The 14,734-nt window shown below is 43.6% G+C and overlaps 1 protein-coding gene across 1 annotated transcript in view; it reads right to left on the bottom strand.

Moving 5' to 3' along the window:
* Positions 1-14,734, bottom strand: part of TNRC6C (trinucleotide repeat containing adaptor 6C) — a 353,608-nt gene that overhangs the window by 311,052 nt on the left and 27,822 nt on the right. The window contains exons 3-5 of the mRNA XM_068262142.1: positions 6,322-6,402; positions 5,475-5,532; positions 5,062-5,207 (exon numbers count right to left, since the gene is read on the bottom strand). Coding sequence (XP_068118243.1) covers positions 5,062-5,207; positions 5,475-5,532; positions 6,322-6,402 — 285 coding nt within the window. The remainder of the gene's footprint in view (positions 1-5,061; positions 5,208-5,474; positions 5,533-6,321; positions 6,403-14,734) is intronic.

The following is a 14,734-nucleotide window of genomic DNA, read 5'->3' on the forward strand; positions in this document are numbered from 1 at the left end:
AGAAGCCATTATCTCACCTTCTGGGCGGCCTGGTTGCTCTCAATCCTCTCAGCGTCTGACATGTCTCCAAACTTTCATGTCCAGCGCAGGACCAAACTCCCTCTGAGCAACAGTGCAAACAGGCCTGCGCAGCCTCCCTTTTAAAACATATCCGGCCTGCCACAATTGGATGAGGGGCGGACGGAGGTTCAGAAGGAGTAATGAACCAGCTCTACAAATTGCTACATCCGGCATACCCGCCGGAAATTACGCATCCGGACGCGGCCAAGCGTCCTAATGGCCGCAATGCGCTCCACGCTGCACATGGCCACTGGCTTACCTCCGTCCTGCTCCTCTGCCGCAAGGCCGCCAAGGGAAACCCACGCCTTCCACACTTGCTCTCCCTGGCAGCGGGAGAGAAAGGTAGGCAAACCCCAGTAAAGATCCAGCCTGGGGCGCATGGCCAGACTGCCTCAGTACCACAGTCTCAGCCACCCAGAAGGATCCACCTGCAGCCCAGCACACAGGCTTCACCCAGAGGGGAGATGCCGACCTGCCTGACGCAGGAAGAAACAGCACTGCGGGTGGACTAACCATGTGACTTTTTTATAGGGGAAGTGCTGTCTGTTCCTGTTCCTGGGAGGAGCTACGTCTCACCTTTGCCCTGAAGGATTGTGGGAAAAAGACTTCTTTCATGCAACTCGGCCAAGCAGCTTATTTTTGTTCAAGCACCTCCTTTCTGTGTATCTTGAATCAGCAACACCATTTGCATCCATGGAAGGCCAGTGCACACCAAAAAAAAAAAGCGCTAGCGTAATATGCAAACACTCAGTGCTTTTTGAAGTGATTTTTCAGAGTGATTCTAGGCATGTGCCTAGCGATTTTTAAAGCATTTTGGTGTAGCGTTTTTTATTTTTTGTTACAGTAGAGCTTGAACTGAACAGCTTCTGTAACAAAAATAACAAAAAGACATGGAAAAATCGCTCTGTTCTAGCGCTTCTCCGAGCGATTTTCCCCTTTCCTATACTTAACATTCAGGCTAAATCGCCTCAAAAAAGCACAGAAATGCTGCAGGACCTGCGTTTGGGAGAAAGTCACATCGCTCTGGTGTGATCCATCCCATTCAAATACATTAGCCAAGCACTTTCCAAAGTGCTAGAATTTTTAAGAGTGTCTCCTCTAATTTCTTCCTCCCCTCTGCCACACATCATAGTTCCATGTAGGGCTGAACAATTTTCGGTTTTAAACCGAGAATCGTGATCACGCCCAAGACGATCTTCAGATCGTCAAAGCAGCGGCTTTTGCCGCCGCCATTACATACTTTGCTCCTGGCCTTACCCTCCGCTCCCGGCCCCCTCCTCCGGTAAAGTTTTTCAATTCCAATCGGCCGCATTGCATCGCGTAGCCGCGGGGTAAGCTGTGGTGAAGAGGCGGCGAGCGTTGCCTAGTAACGCTGGCCGCCAGGAAGTGATGTCACATTTCCTGGTACAGGCCCCGCGTTACTATGAGAGCACTTGTTCGCTCTTCACCGCGGCACCCCCTGCGGCTATACAATGCAATGCGGCCGATTGGAATTGAAAAACTTTACCGGAGGAGGGGGCCGGGAGTGGAGCAGAAAACCAGGAGCAAAGTATGTAACAGTGGCTGGTGGGGGCAAGGGGGATGCGCCTATATACAGGGAGGGGGATCTGCCTATATACAGGGAGGGGGATCTGCCTATATACAGGGAGGGAGATCTGCCTATATACAGGGAGGGAAGGGGGATTTGGATGGCTAACCTGTACTGCAGCACCTATGCACTGGCTTACCTGTACTGCAGCACCTATACACTGGCTAACCTGTACTACGGCACCTATCCACTGGCTAACCTATACTGCTGCACCTATACTGGCTAACCTGTAGTGCGGCACCCATACTGGCTAACCTGTACTGCGGCACCTATAGCTGGCTAACCTGTACTGTGGCGTCTTAACTATACTGGTGCACCTATAGCTAGCTAACCTTTCCTAGGGCACCTATGGTTGGCTAAAGAATCATGGGGGCACCTATATGTGGCTACCTATACTGGGGGAACTCATATTTACCATCGGTGTGCTGATCCATCATGTATTGAAAATCGTGAATCGAAATCGCAATTTCTCACAGAAATCGTGCAATTCAATCTTTTTGTAAATCGTTCAGGTCTAGTTCCATGCACTTCCTTTTCCAGGTCACAGCGCAACTTTCAGTACGAGTTGTCATTTCAATGCAATTGAGAGCAGGCATACCAGGACGTCAAGGGATTGCCAAAGGGGCTGGTGAGTGTATTTTGGAGCACACTCCAAAATTAAAGGTAAAGCTTTCTACATGATTTATATTTTCTAAAAATAGACAATACTTCAAAAATTCTGACAGGGTAACCAGGACCAGATGGCCTGCCATACTACAAACACTTCCAATCAGTCCTTATCCCACTACCAGTAAAGTTAGCTGATAAAATTATGAGAGGTGAGAATCCACCAAATTCTATTCTTAACTCCTTATCGGCCAATTTCCCTTCTCAACTCAGATCTAAAAATCATTACAAAAACAATAGCTAATCGCCTCAACCCCATATTAATTAGACTTATAAACAATGACCAGGCTTTATTATGGGTCACCAAGCAGGAGACAACACCAGAAAGGCCATTGACTTAATATCACTGATGGGTAGATCTAACAGACCTTCTCTGCTCCTAAGTTTGGACGCAGAAAAGGCCTTCCCCTTCGCCCCCCACTCACCTTTCAGTATACGCAATGGTACAAGACAGGGCTGCCCCCTTTCTCCTCTCCTATTCGCTCTGAGTATAGAGCCATTAGCCTCAGCTATTAGGCAAAATACCACTATTAAAGGGGTAATTCAAGGCAAGCATGAACATAAAATATCCCTATTCGCGGACGACATCCTACTGACCATCGTCGATCCTCTCATTTCCCTACCAGCCCTGCATGATACCTTAACTCTATGAATCTTTATCTGGATTTAAATTAAACAAGGATAAAACTGAAGCCTTACCAATAAAAATTGCTCCCGACCTTCTCATTTCCTTGAAATCAAGCTTTCCTTATAAATGGCAATCCCACTCCATAAAATATTTAGGAATCTTTCTAACCCCCACCTATAACACTATATACAAATACAACTTCCCATCTCTTATACAAAAGATCTTACAGGATTTACACAAATGGACAGCATATAAGATTTCCTGGCTAGGCCGAATATATGCCTTAAAGATGAATATTTTACCTCGCCTTCTATACTTATTTGAGACCTTACCAGTTCTAGTACCATCCTCCCAACTCAAAAACCTACAATCTGCCTTTTGTAAATTTGTATGGAATCATAAAAAAACCAAGAGTCCATAGAAACGTACTTCTTTCTCCCAGAGATCAAGGTGGCCTTGGGCTACCACAAATACGTCTCTATTATTATGCCGCACATTTAAGACAACTACCTGAATGGTCTAGTCTAAAAGTCCATACAAAATTAGCCCTTATAGAAGCTACTAGTATGTTGCCAGTTTCATTAGCATCCTTAATTTGGTCACATTCCACTCTTCCCCAACAACAAATGTTACCTACCATCAAATTTACCCTACACATATGGCGTAATACTGCTACCATGGCTAAGTTGAGGTCTTCCCCCTCACCACTATATCCAATACTAGGGAACCCTGGCTTTAAACTGGGCCTTTCGGAATCCTTCATGGCCACCTGGTTCAAAATGGGTTACTTTAATCTAAGCAACTGGATTCATCCCCTTACAGGTAAAATCCACACCAGAACTCAACTTGAAGACAAAATAACCTTTACACCTCAACTAATCATGGGTTACAATCAAATTACCCACTTCATACGCTCCATTATACACGATTCTACTTCAACACTCAAATTCTCACCATTTGATTGACTATGTGGACAGGGGGGATATCAGAAAGGCCTAATCTCCCAAATCTATACACTACTAATCACCAAATCGGGATCCTGGACTCCAGACCATCAATACATGACAAAATGGTCATCTTCCCTTTCTATAGACATATCTATGGAAGACTGGGGAGAGATTTGGGAAAACGCCAAACACTCATCAATGTGCACACAAATCAGGGAGAATATTTACAAAATCATTTATCGATGGTACCTCACCCAGAAAAATTATCAAAAATTTATCCAGGAGCATCAGATCTGTGTTGGAGATGCTGTAATAGTAAAGGCACTCTGGAACACATATTCTGGAACTGTCCCTGCCTATCCCCTCTTTGGAACAGAGTTCAGGAGCTTATTATCTCCACTACTGGTGTTAAGGTTCCACTTGACCCCCTATATATGGTGCTAGGCAAACCAATCCCAGAAACGAATAAACATGTAAATCGCCTAATCACCCATATATTAACTGCCACTAGGCTGACTATTGCCTCAGCTTGGAAGACCATGCTCCCCCAAACCTCTCTGAAGTCATTCTTAAAGTCAACTGGACTAGGTCCATGGAACAACTCACAGCCTCACTCAGGGACAATGAGCACAACTTTCATAAAATTTGGGACTCATGGCCTTACTCGTCACTTATTTACCATCCTCCATGACCACATAATCTCTTCCTACTTAGTCCACCAACATTAGGCCTTTACTTACCTACCTACCTACCTAACTACCCAAACCATCCATTTTTATTAAATGTATTGGCTAACCTCTATGAAAATATACAAGCTAGAACACAGGACCACTATTTCTACTATTTCTATACTATACCTGGTTAGTTCTTTCTATCATTCTCTCTCTCGTACTACTCTTACATATACCTTCCTAACTACTCTTCTTAATAACAATTCATTATTTCTTTCGATTTAGGTCTATATAGATAATTCAATTGTTTGATTTCACTGAGTTTGTGAGAAAGTTCATACATTAGGCTCTTTGCCCTCACCCTTTTGTCAAAGTAATATCAAGAGGATCTCTGTACCTGTAAATGTATATGCAAAAAACACAAATACGGTATATACACACAAAAACACACAGTCATCAGCAAAAACTGGTCTAAATGATGAATGCAGCAGCACTTAATACCTTGTCTAGGAATGAGGGGCGGTCCATGGAAGACTCTTTGGAGATTGATGGTGGGCGGCAGCTCATGGGTTTGGCGACAATTGCATTGTAGTCTGCCATTCCCAAACCACGCTTGTCCATTTCCACCTTCTTTTCCAGTAGAGCACCTACAGTGTAAATAATACAGCTTAGGAAGCACTCAAAACAGACTCCTTGTCATGGACTACACTTTGAGGTAGCAAACCTTTTAGCATATAAAATGCCTGATTTACAACCCAACATCTGTTAAAACATTCAACTTCTGTACTACATTTGCAGATATGCACAGTTCCTTTTAGCTGAAAAGTTAGAAAGTACCGTGTCTTCACAAAAGAAACGACTTCATTTTTTTAACAGCGTCCAGCAGTTACTTGGAATCAATGATGAACACTTACTCATGGCCTGGTCCAGGTTCATGTTGTGACCTTTCAAGGCCTCTTCAGCAGGATCTTTCTGTAATGGAAAAAAACAAAGCGAAGAAGTCAGGAAAGTTATCAATCTGAAACGGTCACTTAAAAACTGCTTCAGTCATGGCCAGGAAAATCACCTCTAAGGAAATACTATGTTGGCCATTCCAATTTTTCTTGCCACTGGCTGAATGACTTTTAGAAATTTAAAAACAACTGATCTTTTCCTACTGGATAAGCAATTGACAATTTACTGTATTTTTTGGACTAGAAGACTCATTTTTTCTTCCCCAAAAGTGGGGGAAAAAAAAATCACTGCGTCATTGTCCAAATGCAAGGAATTCCTGACAAAGGGGCAGAGAAGAAGACACATAGGGGCATATAGGAGGAAACAAGGGGGACACAGAAGGACACGAGGGGGGCAGAGGAGGACACAGGGAGACACAAGATGTACAATGGGGCATGAGGGACAAAGGGGGAATAATCCACAAGATGCCCCTCCACCATGGATACACCAAGTTTAGTATATATTTTGTCTCCTTTGTTTTTTGTCTTCTAAACCTAGGTGCATCTTATGGTCAGGAGCGTCTCATAGTACGAAAAATACGGTAAATCAGTAAACCTAGAGCAGAACAACATCAGATGGCATAATTTGGTGATTTGTTCCTATCCATGTATTAGCAGTTTTTAATGAGATTCTGTTTTTCCCAGTTCAGGTTTCAGTACATATAACGTTTAGATGGAGGTTTGCTTATTTTTTGGGGGGGTTTCCTTATTGTTGTGTCTTGTGATCTAATGCTAAGCATTTACTGTACATTAACCCAAAGAAACTCACCGGGAAGCCCATGTCTGTGAGCTGTTTAGTTAGCCGAGTCATAATCCAGGCCTCATCAGACTTGTTTGAAGTCTTCATGCCCTGGGAAGATAAACTAGTTTTCACAATGCACTTACATGGATATTAAATCAATTCTCAGAAGGCAAAGATTAAAAAGATAGACATATCAAGCTTTCTGCAGCATGCCACCTTTAAGAGAAACCGTAACCAAGAATTGAACCTCATCCCAATCAGTAGCTGATTGCCGACCCCGCCCCTTCCCATGAGAAATCTTTTGCTTTTCACAAACTGATCATCAGGGGGCTCTGTAGGGCTGATATTGTGGTGAAACCCCTCTAACAGTGTGATGTCAGGACCATGGTTCTGACATCTCACTATGGGAGCCTTGTTGCATTGTGGGAAATAACAGCTGTTTAAAGCTGACAAAAAAAGAAAGCGGCATCTCCTTCCACTGACATCACCTACCAGCAGTCATCATGTTATAAATGTCGGAATGTAAATCAGGGAGAGGAAAGGTTTTCCAATAGGCAAACACTGACTAAATCATGTATACATAATTATTGTAAAAATTAAGCACTTTATTACATTATTTCCACTGGAGTTCCTCCTTAAGCTTATATTTCAGAGCCAAGAGTTTTTTATTGACATCTGTGATGTTTCATTACAACTGTACAAATTGACATAAAAACTTAATTTCATCATTCACGCCCGATTAAAGAAGCACTATGACAAAATTAATTAAAAAAATATGCATCATACAAAAATGCACCAACTCCAACCCTTCAGTTTACAAATCCACCGACTCCTCTTGTTGATTGAAAGTATGTAACATAAAAGGCATTTCATCACTGCCAAAGCTTACAAATTTTAAAGCTAAATTATCCCAAAAACATACAGATAAGTTAACTGGCTTCCTACTTAATTCGCCCAAGACTATGATACACTACACAATACATACATAGACATATGACTATGGTAAGGATTAGATTGCGAGTGCCTGTGAGGGACAGTTGAGTGACAAGACAATGCCACAATTCACCAAGATCATGCTGGCGATAAGGCAAGTGAAAACTTACAACACATCGATCTGTATTTTAAAGTGTAAATTCACTAAAGAAGCTTGCCTTACATGTAGTTACATGTACATTAACATGTAGTGATAAGCTTTCACAGTGAGTGTTCTATCACTCCAGTACTTAAAGTGGATCCGAGGTGAACTTTTACTCATTGCATAATTGTGTTCCTTTCCTATTGTTTATAGGGATTCCTCAAGCCAAATACTTTGTTTTTGTTTTAATACTCTAATTCCCTATAAACTAAATAAACCACACCCACAGATTTTCAGAGAGCCTTGGCAGTAGCAAGGGATCATGGGAGCTCAGTCTGGGCAGGAGGAGGAGGTGTTACTAGCCATTTTTTTCAGAGGCAGAGGGGAGGAGGGAGGAGGGGGAGGGGATTAGGTTTTTTTCACAGGCTGAGTGCTCAAGATACTGTCATTGTATCAGAGGAAGAAATAATCATTTTCTATTAAAACTGTTTGCAGCTAGATTTGCTGTGTAAACTATCTAAACTTTAGATAAGATATATAGACAAGTTACTTCTTATAGTTAGTTTTTCATCTCGGATCCGCTTTAAGGCTACTTACACACCAAGACGTTGCGTTTTAGGGGACGTTATGGTCGCATAACGTGCCCCTAATGCAACGTATGGTGGTGTTGCAGTTGGACGTCAGATTGAGCTGCGTTATGCAGCTCTCAAAGCAGCCACTCCAGGTTAGCGATAGGAAGTCCAGATCTTTTTAAGGATTCGGATCATTTGAATCGGATCATTGAAAAGATCCGGATCTGTGAACCGAATCATTTGAATCATTTTACTAGGGAAGCAGACTGGGGGTGAAATGACTTGCAGGACAGGACTTTCCCTGCACTGTACATTCTGTATGTTCCTGTTTCTTCCAGAGAGACATCCACTGTGAACCGAATCTTTCATTGTGATGATCCGGATGATTCGACTCACAAAAAAGAACCAGATCAAATGAACGATTCGTTCATGATCCGGACAACACTACAGTCCTACCACGAGTCTCTGCAGTGCAGTGAATATTAATTAGCCATGTGGCTGGCCGCAGAGGAGGAGGGGAGACCTCCTCCTCCAACATTACTGAGCATGTGCAAGCAGTCTAACGCTGCTTAGCCCAGTATAACGTACAGCATGCAGCACTTTGTTTAAACGTGCTGCGTTACCATGTAACGCAACGTGGGCACTGTGAACAGCACAATTGATTTTACAGTGCTGTGAGTTAGGCTGCGTTACTGGCTGCTGTAACGTGGGACTTTAATGTCCCACTGTGAAACCAGCCTAAGTGATCACCTCTGTAGTTTTTCTCACATGCAGTAGGTAGAGAGGGGAGAAGCACACACAGGCAGAACGTAGCTCCAGCCCTCCTGCTGCCAGGATGATTATGGCTAGCCTGTGCAGGATAGTAAGGGAAGGAGAGAGAGGCTATGGGTGTGTGGCTGGAGCAGTGTGCGTATCTGCGTCTGTGAATTTGTGTGTGCGTCTGTGTATACATATGCTTGTCTCCTCTCCCTCCCTGTGTGCCTGCTGTGTATATTTCCCCTTCTGTATAAACTAGTAAAAAAAAAAAGCAGACAGCTCAGAATTCTACAGCTGGCTCACACACTTTACACTTACATATCGCCCCTCTCCTGAATTAACATTATTTTTTATTTTTAACTTTACAATTCTGTTATTTTGAGGATTGAAACCTTAACTCTACAAATCACACCCCAACTTAAAGACAGAATCCGTATTTTAAGGTGTGCCTGACATAAATTGCTTAGTGAATACTACATGATTTATCTCCATGGCGATAACCGTAAAAACAGCACAGAATAGTTATTAACCATTTAACGGCATTCTGACTTATTAAAACGTCCTGTTTGAGCCTGTTAACAGCAACAGGAAGTTTTAATAAGTCACGCGTTCCCGCCACCACTCTGCACGCGTGCGCGCCGCTAACGCCGACGTTTCCGTCGATATTACCGGTTCAGCAATTGTGTAAGAGGACCTAGGGGTCCTCTACCCAATCGCAATGCCTGGAAAGAATGGACGTGACCGCGAACAGCGGCCACGTCCATTCATAAAAACAGGAAACAGTCACAGTTAGTAAAATGTAAAAAAAAAAAAAAATGAAAGCTTCCTATAACGGAGGCTTGTAAATCTGGACCAAACAAAAAAAGCAAAACAACAAAAACACAAAACAGAAAAACAACACCTATACATCCAACTAATATATTGTTGCCATACATTGTGAAAGGGACATAATTTAAACAGTTTAATAATCGGGACAACTGGACAAATAAAATGTGTTGGTTTTATCCACAAGAGAACGTTTAATTTTAACCACTTCACCACTGAGGGGTTTTACCCCCTGACCACCAGAGCAATTTTCACCTTTCAGCGCTCCTTCCATTCATTCGTCTATAACTTTATTATTACTTATCCCAATGAAATGAACTATATCTTGTTTTTTTTGCCACCAATTCGGCTTTCTTTAGGTGGGACATTATGCCAAGAATTATTTTATTCTAAATGTGTTTTAATGGGGAAATAGGAAAAAATGTGGGAAAAAAATATTATTTTTCAGTTTTCGGCCATTATAGTTTTTAAATAAAGCATGCTACTGTAATTAAAACCCATGAAATGTATTAACCCATATGTCCCGGTTATAAAACCATTTAAATTATGTCCCTATCACAATGTTTGGCGACAATATTTTATTTGGAAATAAAGGTGCATTTTTTTCAGTTTTGCATCCATCCCTAATTACAAGCCTGCAGTTTATAAAGTAACAGTGTTATACCCTCTTGACATAAATATTTAAAAAGTTCAGTCCCTAAGGTAACTATTTATGTTTTTTTTTTTTATTGTATTTTTTTTTTTTTAATTACAAAAAAAAAATAAAAATTGGGGAGTGTGGGAGGTAATGAGTTAATTTATTGTGTAAATGTAATGTTTGTATATGTAAAATGCTTTTAGGGTGTAGTTTACTATTTGGCCACAAGATGGCCACAGAGTGTTTGTTTACATGCGACCTGTAAGCGTCCGGAAGGACGCTTACAGGACGCAGTAGGAGGCTGGGAGACGCACAATGATCTCGCTGTTTCTGAAAGAAGCAGCAGATCATTGCGGGGGCTAGATCAACGAACGGGAATGGATTTTCTCGTTCATTGATCTCCGGGCGAGCGGGCGGCGATGTGCACGAGCGGCGGGTGCGCGCGCACGAGCGGCGGGAGCGCGGACAGCGGCGGTAGCGCGGAAGGTACGGATTTCTCCGTCCCTGGTTTTTTAGGAGGGAAAAAAGGGGCGGAGAAATTCGTACCGCTGGGGGTAAAGTGGTTAAAACTATAATGGCCGAAAACTATGTAATTAAATAATACATTTTTTCCATTATTAATATTGTTATATACTGGGTAACACATACAGTACAGCACCAGTATCTGTTCATACACAGCACCAGTACATGATTTTTTTATTTTTATTTTAATTTGGTGTGTGTTGGAAGAGGGGTAGTCTTATACAGCGAGTATATCCCAAACTCTATATTTTAACTGGAAAAGTTGGGGGTCGTCTTATACGCCCAGTCGTCTTATACGCCGAAATATACGGTAACAAAAAATAAGATGGCATCTGCTTTGGGAACAAAAAGCTCCTGGCCAGGAAGCGGACACCATCTTGTCAACCATCCTGACCAGTCATTGCTAATGTGAGTGCCCCAGCATGTTATCTGTAGAAGAGCCACCTGAGACCTATATCAGCCATGTTTCAGGGAATAGCTCTGCCACCTTGTAAAAAAAATGCTTCTATCTTTTCTATAGCCGATATAGAAAAGGCCAGGGTAATTTTCTGCAAGGAGGCAGATCTATGCACTGGAACCCAGCTGATACCGGGTTCCAGCAAATCTTATTAAACAGACTATGACCTCAATTCACTAAGCTTATCTCCTGTCTTTAATAAAGGCCTCGATTCATAAAAGTGCTGTCGGGAAGGTAACGTCGAGCGGGGAAACACCGCTGTCGGTATTTCCGCCTTCAGGGTGGTAATTCATAAAAATTTTGCTAGTTGTGACAGGCGTGCGGAGATATTCCGCTGTAGCAGGCGTTAGGCTGTCGGGAGACATGCGGAAACAGGAGAAGCAGGCGGAATCCCTCCGTGCGGTGTTCTCTCTGCAGCTGCTTGGGAGGTCTGTCCCATTCACTGCACTGTATTCCGCACGCTTCTCGCCACATCAGAGGTAGCGGTAATACCCGTCCGCATACCGCTACCTCTAATCTTTATGAATTGACATTTGTTACTTTTGCTATGATAATCACCGCGCAAGGCGGTGATTGATCACTCTGCTCGCGAATGTCGGCTTTTCATGCGGAAAAAGCCTTTATGAATACATATTTTGCTGTGTGGTCGGTAAAGTGAGCGGTTTTCTGCATTTCCGAATGCGGGAATGCTTTATGAATCGAGGCCAAAGTTTCTGAGCGGTTTCTAGTGTTATCACCATGGTAATAAGACATGTAGTAAACTTAACTCTTCTGTCTTTAAGTTAAGGAGAGATCTCTAAAGTTAATATTTCAATGCTTAAAATAACTACAGAATTCTAAAGTTAAAGACAGGCTGTTAATTAATTGCATTTGAAAATAACTACAGAGGAGGTAACGTAACAACAGAAATGATAAGATAACTCTCTCACTGTGAAAACTTATCTCTACACCTTAATAAGGTAAGCTTCTTTAGTGAATTAAACACTTAAATACAATCGATGTGTGGTGGTAAGTTTTCTCCTGCCTTATCTCCTGCCTGATTTTAGTGAATTGAGGCCAACGTGTTGGGATTTTATAACCTTGAAGAATTTTTTTATATATGTTACGGCCAAAACCAGAAATCGGCCAATTCTAGAATTGGCCGGCCGTTTAAAGAACTGGCCGATTTTACGTCGGCCAAAGTCCAAAATGCTGGGAATTTCTGACATTGGCCGGCCAGTTCTAGAAACGGCTAAATTCAGTCGGCCAAAGTCCAAAACGCACAAATCCCAGAACATCGCGGGTCCTGTCCGGTCACCATGAATGGCACTCGGAACTTCCTCTCTGCTCTGAAAGATGCAGCATAATAATCTTTTTTTTTTTTTTTTTTTTTAAGAAAAGCATTTCTTAGTTAAAGCGGATACAAATCCTGCAATAAATCTGCAAAGTGTCTACTTCCTGCTTTCTTGGGAGCAGACATATTAACATCCCGTGCTTTTAAATTCGCTGCTCTGCTGTGGCAGTCAGGTGACACAGGGGAGAGATCAAATTACAGTGGTGATTAGTCACAGATGAGGGGGGATGCATGGCTGGGGGTGCTCTGCTGGGGGCTGTGCATGGCTGTGGGTGCTTTGCTGGGGGGCTGTGCATGGCTGTGGGTGCTTTGCTGGGGGGCTGTGCATGGCTGCGGGGCCTTTGCTGGGGGGCTTTGCATGGCTGTGGGTGATCTGCTGGGGGGCTGTGCATGGCTTTGGGTGCTCTGCTGGGGGGCTGTGCATGGCTGTGGGTGCTCTGCTGGGGGGCTGTGCATGGCTGTGGGGCCTTTGCTGGGGGCTGTGCATGGCTGTGGGTGCTTTGCTGGGGGGCTGTGTATGGCTGTGGGTGATCTGCTGGGGGGCTGTGCATGGCTGTGGCATCTTTGCTGAGGGGCTGTGCATGGCTTAGGGTGCTCTGCTGGGGGGCTGTGTATGGCTGTGGGTGATCTGCTGGAGGCGCTATTCAGACCTCCGATCAGGGCAACCAGAGAGGCGGAGAAAGGCAGAGCAGCGTGCACGCTACGCGCCCGGACCCATACACTTCATACGCAGAAGCGTTTAATGACGTCACGTGACTTCTGCATTGAAGTGTTCGGGTCCTGCGGGTCTCGCGTGAGCTGGCAGCCTGCTATGCCTCTCTCTGCCTCCCTGCTACGGTCGTCCTGATCAGAGGTCTGAGTATGTAGCGGCAGCAGGGGAGTAGAGGTGAGCGGAGCTTCCTGCCGGCGGTGAGCGGGACTTCGGGACTTGGCCGGCCATGTGAAGTCACAAGGCGTTGTGGCCGGCCAAAGTCCGAAATTGAAGCCCGTTTCGCACATTGGCCGCATGAGCCGGCCACTTCGCATTCTGACCGGCCAGAACCCGAAGTGGCCAGACTTCGGGTTCTGGCTGTAACATACACACCAGAGATGCATTTTAACTAAAGCTTTACGATAAAGCTATTGTGTAGCTGTTAAATAGAAATCAAAACTAGCCATTGGTAAACGTACTTCTAGAGGGTACAGAAAGGAACAAAGAACATCAATCAGGCCCTAGGCAATCTAGCTGTGGGTACATCTAAGAGTGATGTGCAGGTATTGTTCCACAATACAAGTAAAGGAACCAGGAGCAGCTAACTTGCAACACATAAAATTCCAACATCTACTTAAAAACTAGGCAGAAATAAAAATATATACAAAGTACTTATCATATCCACACAACAAAGATCCAGCATATGGTGAGAGGTCAGCGGGAGGTGCGGAGGAATCACGGTCGACGATCGTTTCGCCTCGCCATTGAGGCTTTATCAAGACCTTTTGCCCCTCTCCTCCACACTTCCCGCTTATATATATCAAATGCTTCTCCCCCAACTGTGGTGGCCAGCCAATTATTTACTTGCACCTGTATGGGTCTCACCTGTGTCCCGTTAGCCTCTTTGCGCCGCTCTCGCAGTTTCTTATGTAGCCGATGACGTCACTTCCGCACTTCAGCAATACATACTCCTTGGAACGCATCAATTTCCGCGTTCCAAAAGCCGTGGTCGCATAAACGTTTGCATATATGCGACGCACCTCCTGGCGCTGTAGTGGTACATCTTGTGACCAAAAAACATAGGGCATCTACAATATTCAAACCAGCCCCATATTTTTCAAGCTGGGAAATACCCAAACTTGGTTGCAAATGACATCTAGTGGCCATATACCATATTACTTCTCAAACAACTATTCTATATTCCTAATCAGGGAAAGGGGCATGGCTAGGGCGTAAATAGGAATCGCTGGGTCCCCCTGCGAAAATGAGGATGCCCCCCCATAGGCGCCAAACAATTGTAATGGGGCAGCGTTTCACTATAAAATAATCCTAATGCAGCAATGTTTTACCATAAAATAATCGTAAAGTGGGCAGCATTTCACCATAAAATAATCGTAAAGTGGGCAGCATTTCACCATAAAATAATCGTAACGTGGGCAGCATTTCACCATAAAATAATCGTAACGTGGGCAGCATTTCACCAGAAATTGCAAATTGGGCAGCATTTTGCTATAAAATAATCGTAAAGTGAGCAACATTTCCCCATAAAATAATCCTAAAGTGTGCAGCAGT

Source organism: Hyperolius riggenbachi, chromosome 12, assembly GCF_040937935.1.
Source record: "Hyperolius riggenbachi isolate aHypRig1 chromosome 12, aHypRig1.pri, whole genome shotgun sequence".
Classification (NCBI taxonomy): Eukaryota; Metazoa; Chordata; class Amphibia; order Anura; family Hyperoliidae; genus Hyperolius; species Hyperolius riggenbachi.